At 38.9% G+C, this 16,172-nt stretch overlaps 1 protein-coding gene across 2 annotated transcripts in view; it reads right to left on the reverse strand.

The window, feature by feature from the left end:
• LOC107090624 (attractin-like protein 1) overlaps positions 1-16,172 on the reverse strand; it is a 400,529-nt gene that overhangs the window by 352,117 nt on the left and 32,240 nt on the right. For both annotated transcript variants that reach the window (XM_015384120.1, XM_015384119.1), the window contains exon 2: positions 3,975-4,058. In XM_015384120.1, the coding sequence (XP_015239606.1) occupies positions 3,975-4,058 (84 nt within the window). The remainder of the gene's footprint in view (positions 1-3,974; positions 4,059-16,172) is intronic.

The raw sequence follows: 16,172 nt of genomic DNA on the forward strand, positions 1-16,172 counted from the left end.
GCCGGCTTCGTGTGGATGAGAGGCTGGTTTTGGTGAAAAATGTGTGCGTTTAGGCCAGGGTTCGTCTTCGTGTGGACGGGGCCTCAGTCCTTTACATCCATAAAATATCAAAACACATTTTGCACATAAGGGGAGATTAATTTGCAGATCATCAACAAAACAATTATATTAAATGTTAAGCTTTCTAAAAAGTGCCTCAAGGGGCAGCAAATACAAAGAACATAGTAATGGGTTAAAATGGAGCCCTGTGGGACTCCATAACTGAGAGAGGCAACATCAAAGGTATCCAAACCAAGATGCACAGAATGAGACAAAAAAATATCAGTGATGGAGAGCGCATGCGTGTGGAAGTAGGAATAGGTGGAAGCTTAGAATGGAAATAAAGTGGTTTGGGGTCAAAGCAAAAAACTCTATAAGATTTTCCCTCTGCAAGAAAAAAAAAACAGAGTTAATCCTAGAGGTAGAACCTCTGGTCCAAAAAGAGAAACAAAGCTTTACCTACGGACCATAGTTTGGGCCTGGGGTAGTAAGGGTTATAACTGGTCATTAAGCACCATATTTAAAGGCAAAAGTGGAGGATTGTTGCAAATTATTGAAAGGAGCCATCCTCTCAAATAAAAAAAAAAATAATAAAATAAAAAACATGTACACACCTATTAAAATAAGATAAGATAAAATAAGTTACACTTTATTGATCTCACAGTGGAAAAAAATCACTTTTCACATCGGCTCAAAAGTCAAAGAAAAGGGCAAAAAGGAGGAAAAGGTTCATGGGATATAAACAGTATATACATCATTAAACACGTGCACGAGCCCATTTCTCCTCGTGCATGCTCTGTTTAATAGTTGCTGTTTGCGTCGTTCATACAAACTTAATTTCCAAAAGAAGATTTGCAATTTGTCCACTATGTCAGACTGACCAGCTGTAAGTGAAAATGGGGACGAGCACGTAGGACGGCTTTACGTAAACATATCACCATATTGATTGACAGTTAGGTTGAGATGATCCACCCGGAAAAACAACATCCTTCTCTATACCTTTAAGTAAGCAAATTTTCCTTGAACTAAATGTATTTGCACTTGATTTGAGTGAGTAAAATGATCTGCCAATGGAATCAGATCTCTGCACAGAAAGATGTCTATTCATTCTTTTCATTTTGTTGGCAGATAATTTGAACTACACTATCTGCTCAACCGAAGGACAAATACAGCTATTTTAAAACCTTTTCACTTATTCTCAGATCATTTTTGTATTGCATTGGTCAGAGCAATGATGAACAATAGGAGAAAGATGGAGCACTGCAAAAACGTTCTGAAAATGAGTAAGAAATTCTTAAAATAAGTGTATTTAGCCTTAATTTAGACTTTTAGACTTTAGACAGATTTTATTTGTCCTTTTGTTTACACGAGTGTAAAACAAAAATAAATTTCGTTTGGAAACAGCTCACTGGACAATTTCATTTGAGGGGGAATTTAAGATGATCTGCAGCGTTCCCCTTACAATAAGATAATTACATATTATACCCTTGATATAATAGACTGCAGGGTTTTTTTCCTTATCCTAAATATAAAATGCCTTATTCCATTTGCAAAGTGTCTCACTTACTTGTTTAATTCCAGAAAAAAATGCACTAAATTTGAGAAAAAAAGACTTACATAGATTTAAATTTTTTGTGATGAGAAAAGGCAAAAGAAAATACATTCTCTTAAAAAGGCTGGCTCCAAAGTGTCTAAATCTCAAAGTCTTCTGGAATTTCCAGCAGCAGCAGAGATATAGTCCTGATGGTCAACCAAAACACCAACTCATGCAGGGTGTGTGAAAGTCAAAGCACAGGAGGATGATGCGGTGGCAGAATAAAACAAGTCAATTTGTAAGGGGACTGGAGGGCTAGAGGGATGTCAGTGAAACCTTGGAGCTTTATGTAAAAACAACAGGATGTTTGGCAGGAGAATCAAATATACTGTGAGACAGAGAGATCAGAACAAAGCTGTGGGTGGCGGATTAGGGCCTGTTCAGCTGAAAGTATCGGGATGTTTTCAGTTACAGGCTTCTAGTAACATTTACCTTTATAAAACTAAGCCTATCATGTCATTTATTGATTCTATTTATGTCATTGAATATGGTGGTAAACACCATTTTAAATGCATTTTGTATAACCAAGATTAAACAAGTCATAACTTAGTATTTTAGTATTTTATACAAAAAATCCTTCTAAAACTGTCTTCAAATTCATGTTCAACCATTTTTAGGAATAAGAAATTCTGAACTTTGTATATCCCCTATTTTCCTGCAAGGGTACACCGAAGAATTTAATGCTCTGCAGCATTAGCAACATTAGCAGTTTGCCATGGTTTGTTTTCTATTGTTTCTATAGCTCTAACACAATAGGTTAAAAGTTAAACTAGAAACATAACACAGGAAAAAAAACAAAAAAAAAACAAGCTGCTTTTACACTCCTGATTTTCCGGAAAGATTTAGCTAAGGCTTGACCCCAACACATAAGTTTTAACATGAAAAAGTCTGATTCCCAGGTGATGACTTCTTTAATGTTAGCCACTGGCAAAGAAAGTGAGAACAGTAATAGTAATGTTTTCTCCCTGGGGTCCTGTGATGTGTTACCAGTTCTCAGGTGTCAACTGGTAACAGGAAGATCAACATGGCCCAGAAATCTCTAATAAGAACAAAATAAAGCCTAATTCACACAAAGAGGAACACTGTTATCTTTTTCACAGTAAAAAACCACTGAAACATGAAACTGACTTTTTGAAAGTTTCTGCGACCGGGTTTTAAGAAAATGACAGTTTATGGTTCACCCACAACGCCAAATCCCTTTGGACGCAAAGCTTAAACGATAAATTACCTTTGCGGGTATTTCTAATCTCATCTCTATGTGGATGGGGGATTAAGAATCATCTACAGGAAGATGGCCTAGTCTAGTATTATTCAATTCCAGTACTCAAGGTCCAGTGTCCTGCAGCTTTAAGTTGTGTCTCGGCTTCAACACACATCAATAAAACAGCTGGACTACAGTACATCTTCAGTATGCAGTGGGGTTCTCCAGAGTACTGCTAATGACCTGAAGGTTTGACTCAGGTGTGATGAAACAGAAACCCATCTAAAAGGAGCATGAAACCAGACCTCGAGGATCAAGAGGATCGCTAACACTCTGAAACGGAGTTACCACGAGGTGGCTAAGACCCTAGAGCAGTTTAACAGGAGAAGTTCCACTTAGAACAGACCGAGTCATGGTCAGATGGTGAGTGCATGTGTTCCGGGACGTATCCAGAGGTTGTCTTTTGAAAAGCCAGCTCCGCCAAAGAGGTTGAAGAGGTGGAAGATCAGCCCATCAGAGCTCAGACCAAACATCACACACTACAGCAAACTGGTCTGCATGGACGTTCACATATATCCAGTTTAGAAGGTGTTAAAGGTGTGGGGCAGAAACCAGGTGAGGATCACAAAGACAGGTGTTTCTTGCCTAGTGTTAGGCACTGCCTTCACGCGCTCTGTCATTTTTCCATGGTCGGTTGTAGGAAGATTCCAGTGTTAACCTGCAAGCAACAGTAAACTCTATGCCCCCCCATCTGACTTACACTTGTGACCCATCTCTGTGTCCTGAGACCTGACACTCCGGGAACAATTTGGACGGTTTTACTGAGGGGTGTGACTACTTTGATACCAGCAGCTTGGACCTTAATAGTTGTGTTTAGGTATTTTGAGAAAGAAAATTTTTTTGTGATACACTGTGTGATATATTTCTTCTTTTAATCCAAACATAGGGTGTTGGAGAATTTTGCAATCAACTGGTCCTCCTTAGACTGAAGCAACTCAACAGCTGCACTGATAAACAATCACCCTGTTTACACAGCAATAAAAAGTACTCAAGTGAGACATAAACTGTAGTTTTACAGCAAGAAGAAGCAGTTGGAATAATGTTAAGTAAAGGGGAGAGAAAAAAAAGGTGTGTACTTACTATCCCTCTATTAGCCATGTACATTTGGTCTTGTATTTATAGTTGACTGGACCATCTGTGAGAGAACCCGACAGGTCTGTTAACCTGCAGAAAAACATTCAGAGAAGAAAAAAAACAATACAGATTGGTGGTTTGATCAGAATGACAGGGATAGAAAATCAGGCAGAATCCATAATAATCTGAGGGACCATGGCTTTTCTTTAGCCTAGCTCTAACCCATGGTCAATGTTCGGCTTACCACATCTGGATACAATGAGAGCTTACCAGAGGGTGTAAATATACCAAGCAAACTGTTCTGATGCTGAGGTTCAGTTAGCACTGACCCAGAGCATTACTTTTTCATGACGTATTTGATTTAGAAACTGTTGGATAGAGCAGGAGATTTTATTTTTCCCAAACAGATACTAGGAAGGAAAAGTAAGCTCAAACAACAATTCAATAAAGTTAAAGAAAAAAAAAAACTGTCAGATTAAATCACAATTTTCTGTACATAATTTCATATAATCTACATTCTGCCTTTTTTTAATCACACTGAATCAGTCACCTGTTAATCCAAATGATGCATTAAGCAATATTTGAAACTGACTGAACAGAATTTTGTTCCATTATCACTGAAACCAGAGAACACATTTTGGAAATGGATGGTTTGAAAAAAGAAAAACACATTCAAAGTGAAACTACTTCTGTTTTCTCAGATTTATTTTTTAGGTTTGTTTTTTCAATGTTTTATTTGTTATTTTTTATAGTTTTTTATCTAGATTATACATTTTCTCTTTACTTTTGTTGGCAGGTTTTACTATGGAGTCACTATTTCTTTCTGTCTGTATGTATGTTTGGAAAAACATCTTTGTTGGTCAAGAGCAAGCATGTTTTTTCTTACTTATTGCTCCTTTAAAGTTTTCATTCTGCTTCATTTTGTTCTTTTACCTTCTTTATTGAATGGATACTGGGGGGTGGTCGACAGCTTGAAAACATTGTTCCTCTAAGTGCATACAAAGCACACTTAACAATAGGTATACTTAAGTAGGACATTTGTTATTACAGTAGCAGCCATTCAAAATGTCTCTTCCCAATTAAACACCAGCCAAATGGCAGCAAACTTCTCTGCAGCTCGTAGCAAAACCCCATACAGCTTTCAGCCACTGCAGTGACCCCTTATTTTTTACTCTGACTCCAACATTTCACTGAATCACAGGGTCTGACCAGGAGATGGCACTTCTTTTTAGATCTTAATCTCCACAAATCATGACAGAAAGAATATGTTAGTGCAAAGATTGAGGTTTAAAAATGAATCGTAGAGGACCAGCAAAGAACCAGCCAAAGGCTAGCCCAGGACCTGCCAAGGACCAGCCCAGGACTAGCCTAGGACATGCCTAGGACCCGCCCAGGACCAGCCAAGGACCAGCCCAGGACTAGCCAAGGGCCAGCCCAGGACCAGCCAAGGGCCAGCCCAGGACTAGCCTAGGACATGCCTAGGACCCGCCCAGGACCAGCCAAGGACCAGCCCAGGACTAGCCAAGGACCAGCCTAGGACCAGCCAAGGACCAGCCTAGGACTAGCCAAGGGCCAGCCCAGGACTAGCCAAGGACCAGCCTAGGACCTGCCCAGGATCAGCCAAGGACCAGTCCAGGACTAACCAAGGGCCAGCCTAGGACCTGCCCAGGATCAGCCAAGGACCAGTCCAGGACCAGCCAAGGACCAGCCTAGGACTAGCCAAGGGCCAGCCCAGGACCAGCCAAGGACCAGCCTAGGACCTGCCCAGGATCAGCCAAGGACCAGTCCAGGACTAACCAAGGGCCAGCCCAGGACTAGCCAAGGGCCAGCCCAGAACCAGCCAAGGACCAGCCTAGGACTAACCAAGGGCCAGCCCAGGACTAGCCAAGGGCCAGCCCAGGACCAGCCAAGACCAGCCTAGGACCCACCAGGGACCAGCCAAGGACCGGCCAAGGACCAGCTAGGGACCAGTCAAGGGCCAGCCCAGGACCAGCCAAGGACCAGCCTAGGACCCGCCCAGGGCCAGCCAAGGACCAGCCTAGGACCCACCAGGGACAAGCCAAGGACCGGCCAAGGACCAGCCCAGGGCCAGCCAAGGACCAGCCTAGGACCCACCAGGGACAAGCCAAGGACCGGCAAAGGACCAGCTAGAGACCAGTCAAGGACCAATCAAAGAAAACGGGGAAATTCTGAATAGCTACAGAAAAGACCCTTTGTCAGAAACACAGTTTTTGTTTCCCTGATTCACTAAGGAAGCATTCATGGGCAGCAAGTCAATTTAGTTTCAAAGCTGGAGCATCTGAAAGACCAGGGCTCATGGACTCAGGACCAGTGTTAATTTCGTCAACCAGGACGATGATGGAAATATTTCGTCAATGCCCCTTTTTCCCGTGACGATGACGAGACGATGACGCACAAAAATAGTTTCCAGAAAATAAAAATATGACGAAAATAAAAAATCATTTTCGTTAACGAGACTAAGACCAGATGAAATCTACAAGCCATTGATGAATGGACATTTAAAAAAATTTAATTGTTTATAATTCATTTGTAATTGTTAATATAACTGTTTCTGGAGCTTCATAGAAGATTACGCGTTGTCTGCCCTGTTTATCCCTACACGATACCGCTGTACGGTTTGTTGGAGGAGCTGGGCGAAAACAACGCCTGGATGTATGGAGCCATTTCTTTTACAACACGAAGGACAACACCGGAGTAATGACACCACCAAAGAGTCTGCGGCTTCCAAATGGCAGGGAACAACACAGCGAATCTCAAGCAACATATGAGGTGCCAACATGCTGCCATATGGAAGAAGGTAAGGAACAGGTGGGCCTATAGCAGTAGGAGCGGGTGTGTTAGTGCCTTCCTGTGCCTGTATCTGTCTGTCTCTCTGTCATAGAAGAAAGATGTTCTAATGATAAATTGGATATAAATCGTTTAAAATTTCTTCCTCCCAACTAGATACCTAACGCAGAAGAAACCACAGCCAAATCAGACGTTAGGGAAGGAAGGGAAGTCTATTTGAGGTTGAAGACTGTTTGTGTTTGTAAATAATTTTTATTGTGTACAGTGTGATATATATGTTAAAAAAAGCAGTGTGGGGAGCAGTTTTATTATTTACAGTTGACTAAATGACAAAAATAAAATAAATGATAAAAATGACTAAAATTTGACTGAGACTAAAATTTGTTTTCGTCATTTAGACTTAGATTAAAACTAAATTGGGAAGGTAATGACTAAATATGACTAATACTAAAATAGATTTTTGTCATTGTGACTAAGACTAAATTAAAGAAAGCTGATGAAATGAACACAGCTTGGTGCATGTTGTGCCAAAGTGTTAGCCTTAGCGCTCCTTCTCTGACATTTTTTTCTAACTTGTTAGATTTAAATGTCAAAATCTATTTCTTTTGTCACTTGAGCTAACATGAATAAACGTTTAAAAACGATAACACTTTTAGAACAGCGGTTTTCAGGTTCATTTTAGACGCATGACTGACACCGTACCTCGGATGATCTCACACGCCTTTTTTTTTTGTCTCCTGTGTTGTAGCTCCACCAAAGGGCCCGGCATGTGTACTACAGTGTCTTCATTGATGTGGTCTGCAGTATTTAGGTTCATATTTTGTCTTAGCCTTTTACATAAAGATCTCCATCTATGTGGGGATGAAGCCAGAGTCTTAAATTATTTCTTTTTTTTTTTTTTTTGAAAAAAATCACCCTGAAAGATTTTATTTCTCCAAAAAAATGTCTCAAACTTTTATAAATAATTTTTGCTCATTACAAATTAGACAAGCCATATGTTACAATTCAATGATTTAGGGGAATTACTTATTATTTTACTTTAAAGGAGATAAACTACATCATTAAAAAAAAGAGTTTGCCAGTTTTGGAAAATATGAAGAACTTTTATTTAGTTTGTAACTTAAATGTTTATGGTTGGATGAATGAGGCATTCAAATAAATTTGAAATCAATGATTTAATTTTATGGATTCTATCATATGGACTTTATAATAATTCATCTTTGTGTTGATAATCGTTTTTTTGTGTTGCTGTTGTGTTTTTTTGTCATTTATCTGAACTTTTGAAAGCCACATTTGTTTTGGTGCAAAACACCAGATGGGCTACAGCAGCAGAAGACCACACAGGGCAATGCTCCTGTCAGTCAAGTAACAGAGAGTGTGCCTACATTTCACACAGGCTCACTAAAGCTGTTCAATAACAGATTGTAAATATGTTGCCTCGTCCCAAGGGTGTCAATTTCAGCTGTAATGCTCAGATGGTGGAGTCAAAATGTAGCAAAACAACAAGAAAGCATGAATCAGTCTTGCCGTGCATGAATGTTGCAGGCAGCTGGTGGTGGTTGGATGGTGTGTCCACAGTGGACAACGCTTTTGTCCAACTTTAGATATCCTCAAACTAGTTTAATGAGCATGCTGGAGAGTTCAGTTTGCTGCAATGTCTCGATTAGTTACCAGACTTCAATCCAGCAGCATACCTTTGTGATTCTGTGCAGAAGTTATTTTTAACATCATTCATGGACATCCTGCTGGTCTCCAGAAGCAATACTATTGTACAAACTGATACTACAATACTTGGGTGTAAAAACTAACATGACTGAAATGAAGAGAAAAAAGAAAATCTGTAATATATTCATATGAAATGCAGATTTTCCCTAAAAGCTATTGCTGGCATCAATCCTACATTTTAGCTCTAATGTCAAACCTATTTTTATCATATTTGTCATATCCACCATGAATTGAAAGTGTGTCAGACTGAGCTTGGATTAAAAAGACATAAGGATATTGCCTTTTGAAGAGACAAAGGATGACATTTATTTAATGTCACTCTGAGAAAATCAAACGGCAGAATGACATATTCATGTGAGGCAACAATAACAACCACCGAGCAGAAGTCACCAGTGTCATTCAATCATGAGAGGAAAAGGACGAAAGACAACATGGAGACACATTAACAAAGAGAAAGAGAAAAAACACAGAAAACAAAGTGAAGATGTCACAGCCTGTCTCTGCTTGGACAGAGTGTCATCTCATGAGAGTGAGCATTTGTTATCCCGGCTGTAGTGTCACTACGGGGTTTGTGAGAATTCAGCACTGCAGTGAGACACAAATAAACACTGTGACACTCAGAAAGCTCCACAGACACAAAAACATCGCAGAGCGACATAAAACATGGAGACCAATAAAAACAGAGGAGTTTCTCTATAAAAGCAAAGAAAAGAATAATTAAAATTACCTACTAAAAAGTCTTACTTTTTCCCCAAGATGTCAAAATGATTTGTGATAATTCAATTTTATATGAATTTTACCTGATAATGATTATTTAGTTTGGGGGCTAACCAAAAAATATTATGAAGTATTTAAAAACAGCATGGTAGACATTTTTTTAAGACATCTGGTCCTTCTGGCACAAGTTGAAAGTTTGGTGGGAAGGCAGTGACCAATGTGCATTGAGTGGAGGCCAAACACTGATAGGCTCCAAAACCAGATGAAGGGCAGCCTACAATAATCTCAATCTATTTATAAATAAATCACAAAAGACACGTTACACTTTTCTATGAATACCTTAATCATTTAAAAAAAAAAAAAGTCTGAAGCATATTGAACCAGCTATGTTGTCTAAATCGGTTATGATTCTGCATAATACATTGAATGGGATGAGCTTTGGTTCTTTATCTCTAATTTCATAGAATAGAATAGAATAGAATAGAATAGAATAGAATAGAATAGAATAGAATAGAATAGAATAGAAATAGAAAAGTCTGGATGACTGCAGGGACATAATTCTATCTCATAAAGCACAAAACGTAGTTCCATATTTGTCCTTGTTATGTCCTTTGGACACATCATTATTTTGTTAATTCTTCTTTCTAGATGGTTTAATATTGACTTTAATTTAATACATTTTTAGTATGTTTTGGAGTTTGGATATGTTCTTTTGGTTAATTAGTGGCATTTGGACCGCCTATAAATGGGCTTTTTGATCTGGGAGCGCCCGTCCTTTGCTCGCTCATTCACCTCCACCACGGAGGGGGCGCACCAGCCGACACCTCTGACCTGCCAGGCAGTATTTTTGTTAGCCATGCTTGGAAAATGTTTTCGATTCGATTTTGGCCGATTGTCCTGTTTTAGATTCTTTATTTCTCTCTAGTAGTTTATTTTTTGCTGTAGACCAGTACTAGTAGGGCTTCGACAGCCCTGTATAGGGTTGGCCCCCTGCTGTACTGTTTTGTGTACTAGGTGTTTTTTTTTTCCTTTTTTCTCTACAGAACATCCCCACAGCTATCTTGAGAAAAGAGGGTTTTGAAAGAGAGTTAAACAACAGAATAAATAAAAATAAATTATTTTGTACCCTCAGTTTTGTCTGTGTCCTCAAATATGTTGTGCCCTTGTGGACGTAACACCTTTTTATTGTTAGAATATTAGTTAATAGTTAATACTATATCTGATATTTATTTTACTAATAAATATCTGTAAAATAGCACTTTCATTCTAACCTTTACATGTTTCCAGAGCACCAGACACCAGACACCTCCAGCACCAATGAATTTATAAGCTGTAGCATATTTTTCCTAAAAGTACCTTGGATCAAAAGTTCCCATGATGCTTTGCTTTGACATTAAGGGTGTCCATGTTAAATGGACCAACCTAGCCTAGCAAACAATCAAAGCGTTATACACAAGAGGGATTTTGCAGACACTGAGAAGCAACCGGCATCTAGCCGATGGCAACTCCATGTAAGGTGAAGAAAGTAAGAACAAAGAAAAATGTTGAAGTATAAACGTGAGCTACAAGAATGAGCAGAAGAGTGCTGCAGTTCTGTGTTTTGGCCACAGGTGGCAAAATCATTAGAAAATGCCTCTTTAAAGGAGAAGTTCGGTTTTTTACACTTTAAGCCCATTTTCTGTAGTGTCCAGGATGAAATAGAATGAAGGACACCAAAATTTTGACAATTGCTCCTGTCTCTGCTTTTTGGCTCATTTAGAATCAACCCCTGGCTGCTTTAGAATGGCTAGCATAGAGCATGTCCGATAATGTCCTTAAAACAACCTTAAACGTTCTTTTTTTAAAATATGCTACTCACCGTGTCGTCAGCGCTGTTCAATGACGTTCCAAAAAAAGTTTCGTGAAGAAAAAACGTTCCTGTAGTGTTTTATTTAGCATTTTGTAAATCCCATTGAGTTCTGTAGGAATAGTCAATATTCCGCTGCCACCGGAAACGGAAATGGGGCCTGTTTACACAGTTGTAGTCTTTTCGCTTCACTCTGCGTACTCCGACGTCGAGGTGCTAACGTCTCTGTTAAACACTTTAAAAAACTCTGAAAATGGAATACGAAAGGTGGATTCTTGATTCTCGACGTCGGAGTACACAGAGTGAAGCGAAAAGACTACAACTGTGTAAACAGGCCCCATTTCCGTTTCCGGTGGCAGCGGAATATTGACTATTCCAACAGAACTCAATGGGATTTACAAAATGCTAAATAAAACACTACAGGGACGTTTTTTCTTCACGAAACTTTTTTTGGAACGTCATTGAACAGCGCTGACGACACGGTGAGTAGCATATTTAAAAAAAAGAACGTTTAAGGTTGTTTTAAGGACATTATCGGACATGCTCTATGCAAGCCATTCTAAAGCAGCCAGGGGGTGATTCTAAATGAGCCAAAAAGCAGAGACAGGAGTAATTGTCAAAATTTTGGTGTCCTTCATTCTATTTCATCCTGGACACTACAGAAAATGGGCTTAAAGTGTAAAAAACCGAACTTCTCCTTTAACAACTGAAAAAAGCCAGTTAGGACATTTCACCTGAGAGCATCACTGCTGCCACCCTCTGGTTTAGAGGAGAACTGCATGTGTTGCTTTAAAACAGAGACGGTAAACTGTGCAATAAAGGAAACAACCTATTCCCTGGCTAAGGATACCATAGGGCTACCACTGATTGCCTAGGGGTGGCCATGGTCATCCTATGCCCCTCTTCTAGCTCCGCCCCTGGGTAAATGGGAGAAGAGGAAATTTTCAGGAGGGGAGGGGGGGTTCTAATGTCTTCTGATGTAAGAATTTTATAAGTACTGATAATTTGAACAGATCTACTTACATTTTTAGCACAAAGAGGACCAAATGTACGTCCCTTTTCATTAACGGAGAAAATCTGATCTCCCTCCAATTGTCCAAATTTGACACAATAATTACACTGGTTTTATTTTGTGGCTGATCAGACTCAAATTTGGCCTTTTATCGCACAAGACTAATGTTTTATTTCCTGCCCTTAGAATGTGTGATGTGGTGTGAGGTGCTCTTGTGGCTGGTCTTTTGTGACCCATCTTTAGAGTCAGTCAGCCTTGTTCTCGCTAATGCATCAGTGGCAGTGGAGATTCAACAAAGTGGCCGGTTGAAGGAGAGCACAGCACTCTCTTATTAACTGACTAATGGAGCCAACAGAGGAAACTAAATAGAGGAAAGTACATTTTACACATCTGACACTCTTAAGGGCATGTATGAAAAAAAAAGTAAGCTGTAAACTTGAGCAATGCTCCTTTCAGAGGTTTCATCTAAAGGTAACAGAGTTTTTATCGATAGATCTCTTATTATTATTATTTATCATTATTATTATTAAAAAAGCTTGATAATGGGGGCCGTCTGGTAAAGTAGAATGCTTCCTAAATCCTACTTTCTCCAAACTAGAACTAAAACTGTAAAACTGGAATCTGGGTGTTTTTAATTTTTGTCAATTATAGTAAAATATTTGATTTTTCTTTTTTCAGTGAAACTAAAAATGACCACGAAACACTTTCTTATCCCAATCTCTATGTTAAGAGCAAAAATAAAAGCAGAGGAAGAAGAGAAAAAGGAGCCGAGGGCACAGATTGCAGCTCAGCAGGATACGGTGAAAGCCCTGCCAATAAATCTCTAAGAACACATAAAATGCACCAATGTAAGTTTTAAAGAAGCATAATAAGAGCAGTTGGTGTCACAAGGAGCCTTGGGTTATATTCAGCGCTCTATCACTCCTTACTCTTCCTTAGGTTTTATTCTGCGTCGCTGCTGAACCCAGTTACAACCTCTGGCTATCATTAGAGCTTAGATTGGAAGATGATTGGGTGATTTTAAAAATGAGGATATTGATTATGAGAAGAAAAATATTCTTCTTTTTTACCTGCTGATAGAATAGAATAGAATAGAATAGAATAGAATAGAATAGAATAGAATAGAATAGAAAATCCCTTTATTGTCACACAATGGGGAAATTCTGGTGCAAAATTCACAATCAGAATCAGACATACTTTAATAATCCCAGAGGGAAATTACTTTAAGATTATAGGAAAAAAAATGTCACACAAATGTCGACCTAATAATAATAACATAATAGTGAATAGTTAAAGGATAAACAATAAAACACTGTACTGTAAAGTGTTTTAAAAATATAAAACTGTGCACCTGGAGAATATATAACCCATATAGAGCCGTGGACATTTTTATAGTAATTTGAAAATAGCAGCAACATCAGAGATGTTTAAAATGACAGCAGCAGGTTATTTAACTGACTAAGGTAGAAACTGTGCAAAATCAGCATGAATGGAACAACTGATTGAGGTTGTTGGGATCAGTGGTGGTTCTAGAGTCTTCCAGGTCCTGGGAGGAAGGATCTGTGATAACGCTCCCTGGTGCATTTAGGGCGCAGCAGTCTGTCACTGAAGGAGCTCTCCAGTTCAGCACCAGCTTCCCTATTTTTTTCATATCTTGGAGAAGACATCAAAAGATTGGTAATTCTGGGATTAAATCCACTTCCTTTAAAACACGTCACACTGTTTTTTGTGTTTTTGTCATTTTTATTAGTAACAATGATAAAAAAAAAAAAAACTCTTAAAATACAAAAAGGATACATGACATTTTTAACAACAATGGAAGTTGAACTTTCCTTGGAGGAAAAAGGGGAACAAATTTGTTTGCTGTCCTACAAAATAAATATCTAATATCAAACAGCCTGAGTAAAATGCAAAGGATTTCTGATGTGAAAAAAATTATATTACCATAACTCAGGAAGCTCTGTGAGAAATTATGCTTCCTGTTTAAACCTAACACCTGGTTTTGCTGCTGGTTTAAAATCCTGCAAAAATGTGTTCTGAATGTAATTCCAGACTAGTTTATTCCCAGTGTTAAGTTACTTTAAAACTGTGCAATCTAATTATGTACTTGGGATTGTTGGGAATGTTTGTAATTAGAAATAAGAAACTTATTCAAAGGCTGATTTCTTTCCAATCATTACATTTTTTTAGAATTTTGTTTCCTTGTAATCAAAATAAATTTTCTAAATGTAAAAAGTGGTTTGGTAAAATGGAACAGCTCTTAGTGTGTTTTTTAAATGTCCAGGTGGAGTGAGAGAATGGACGCCCACAGAGTAGACACCCATCTATAAAACACATGCAAGAGTGAGATTCCCATTCATAGTTGATGCAGAGCTGACAGATGGAGCCTGAAAAAACTGTCACTCTAGTAGCCGCCAATTAGTGCTAACACAAAGAAGAAGAGGCTCCAATAGACCCCTAACATCCTCACAGGTGATAAATGATGAATGGGGACGCCAGGACTTTGAGCAAAAAGTCCCAAATCTAACAGGAAACATATGAGGAGACACATAAATATTTCGCAGGCAGCTAAAAAGCTGTCAGAGGTAGACGGTGATGAAGAAGCAGGTGTGTGTGTGTGTGTGTGTGGAGGCGGGGGTGGGCCTAAGCTGGGAGATAAAAACAGAGACGAAAGCATGAGGTAAGAAGCAGGAGAGTCCAGCTCTGTCTGAAATATTCATCGCTGCTGTTGAATAATTGATGGTGTACAGAAGACCGGCGCTCCGAGGATGGACCCATAAATGGACGGGAAAAAAGAGCCAGAGGACCATACAGACGGAAAACCATATCTCTTTGGAGAGTGTAATAACACAGTTTCTCCTTTTTTTCTGTTATTACTTATTTTATATTGTTCTCTTCATGAACTGTACACAATAAAACCTTCCATTAAGTCTGCATCAGCGATGCCAACCTGCTTTCTAAAGAGGGAATACAGAACCATGATAAGCTCTCCTCTTGTCCTCTTCTTCCTCACAGCCGAAAGACGTTGACTTTGTGTGACAGAGTTTGTTTTTGTTAAAGTACAGTAGTCAAACCACATATTTAGCAGCGTGTTTGTGGTATTAATGATATCACATGTGCAAACAGCCAAAGCCAGACATGTCTGATGATAACTCCATCTATTTGGTGCCCCTGTATGCACTGCATATGGTGCATACCCAGTATGTCTGGCACTGGACTGTATTTAAGTACAGTTTTTTCTCATTTATAAACATGACTTAAAGAGCATAAAAATGTAAACTTTAAACAAGTGATGCTATTAAAGGAAAATGAGCTCTGTAAATAAACAGACCTAATCAACACCTCCTTTCTCTGCAAATCTCACAATTCTAAACTTCCACCATAAAACGGGCAAATCCAAACGAACCCCCCAGTTGATGTAGATTCGGGTATGTTGCCTTATTTGGTTCTGGCCTGTACTTTTGTCACGCCCTGAAATTAATATAAAGACCAGCCCACTGGTTCACTGGCCCAGGAACATGAATAGAGGTAGATGGAAGACACCAGTTTAGCGGTTTAGCCGATAGTTGGGTTTACTTCTACGAGAATTAAGGGGAAAGGAGAAAGGGGAACATTTTCACCAGTGGTGTCAAAAGTTCACACATTTGTTACTTCAGTAGAAGTATAGATACTGCAGTTTAAAAACACTGGTAAAAGTTAAAGTATCAACTTGACCTCTTTACTCAAGTAAAAGTGAAAAAGCATGTGCTCCAAAAACTACTTAAAGTATAAAACTATAAAGTAACCTTTAAAAAAACAGCCAGATGCCACTATATGAACTGAAAGCTCAATTTTTTGACTATTTCTAAAAATTCTTAAAGATAAGGCCAAGGATGAGGGAGGTCTTGTTGGTCTCCATCTCCCGATACGCTCTCGCCTGTGTCCGACCTTTCAGACATTTCAACATCTTTTTCTGAATCCATCATTGTAGCATGGCATAGACAATTCACGTTAGCAGTTTGAAGAACACCTGCTTGCTTCTGATGGTTTCCTTTAGCTAACCAATGAGTGTTTGCGTTCTATGACTCCATTACTATAGTTTTCCCTAGATGTGGAT

This window comes from Cyprinodon variegatus, unplaced genomic scaffold (genome assembly GCF_000732505.1).
Source record: "Cyprinodon variegatus isolate N-32 unplaced genomic scaffold, C_variegatus-1.0 Scaffold304, whole genome shotgun sequence".
NCBI classification, from domain to species: Eukaryota; Metazoa; Chordata; class Actinopteri; order Cyprinodontiformes; family Cyprinodontidae; genus Cyprinodon; species Cyprinodon variegatus.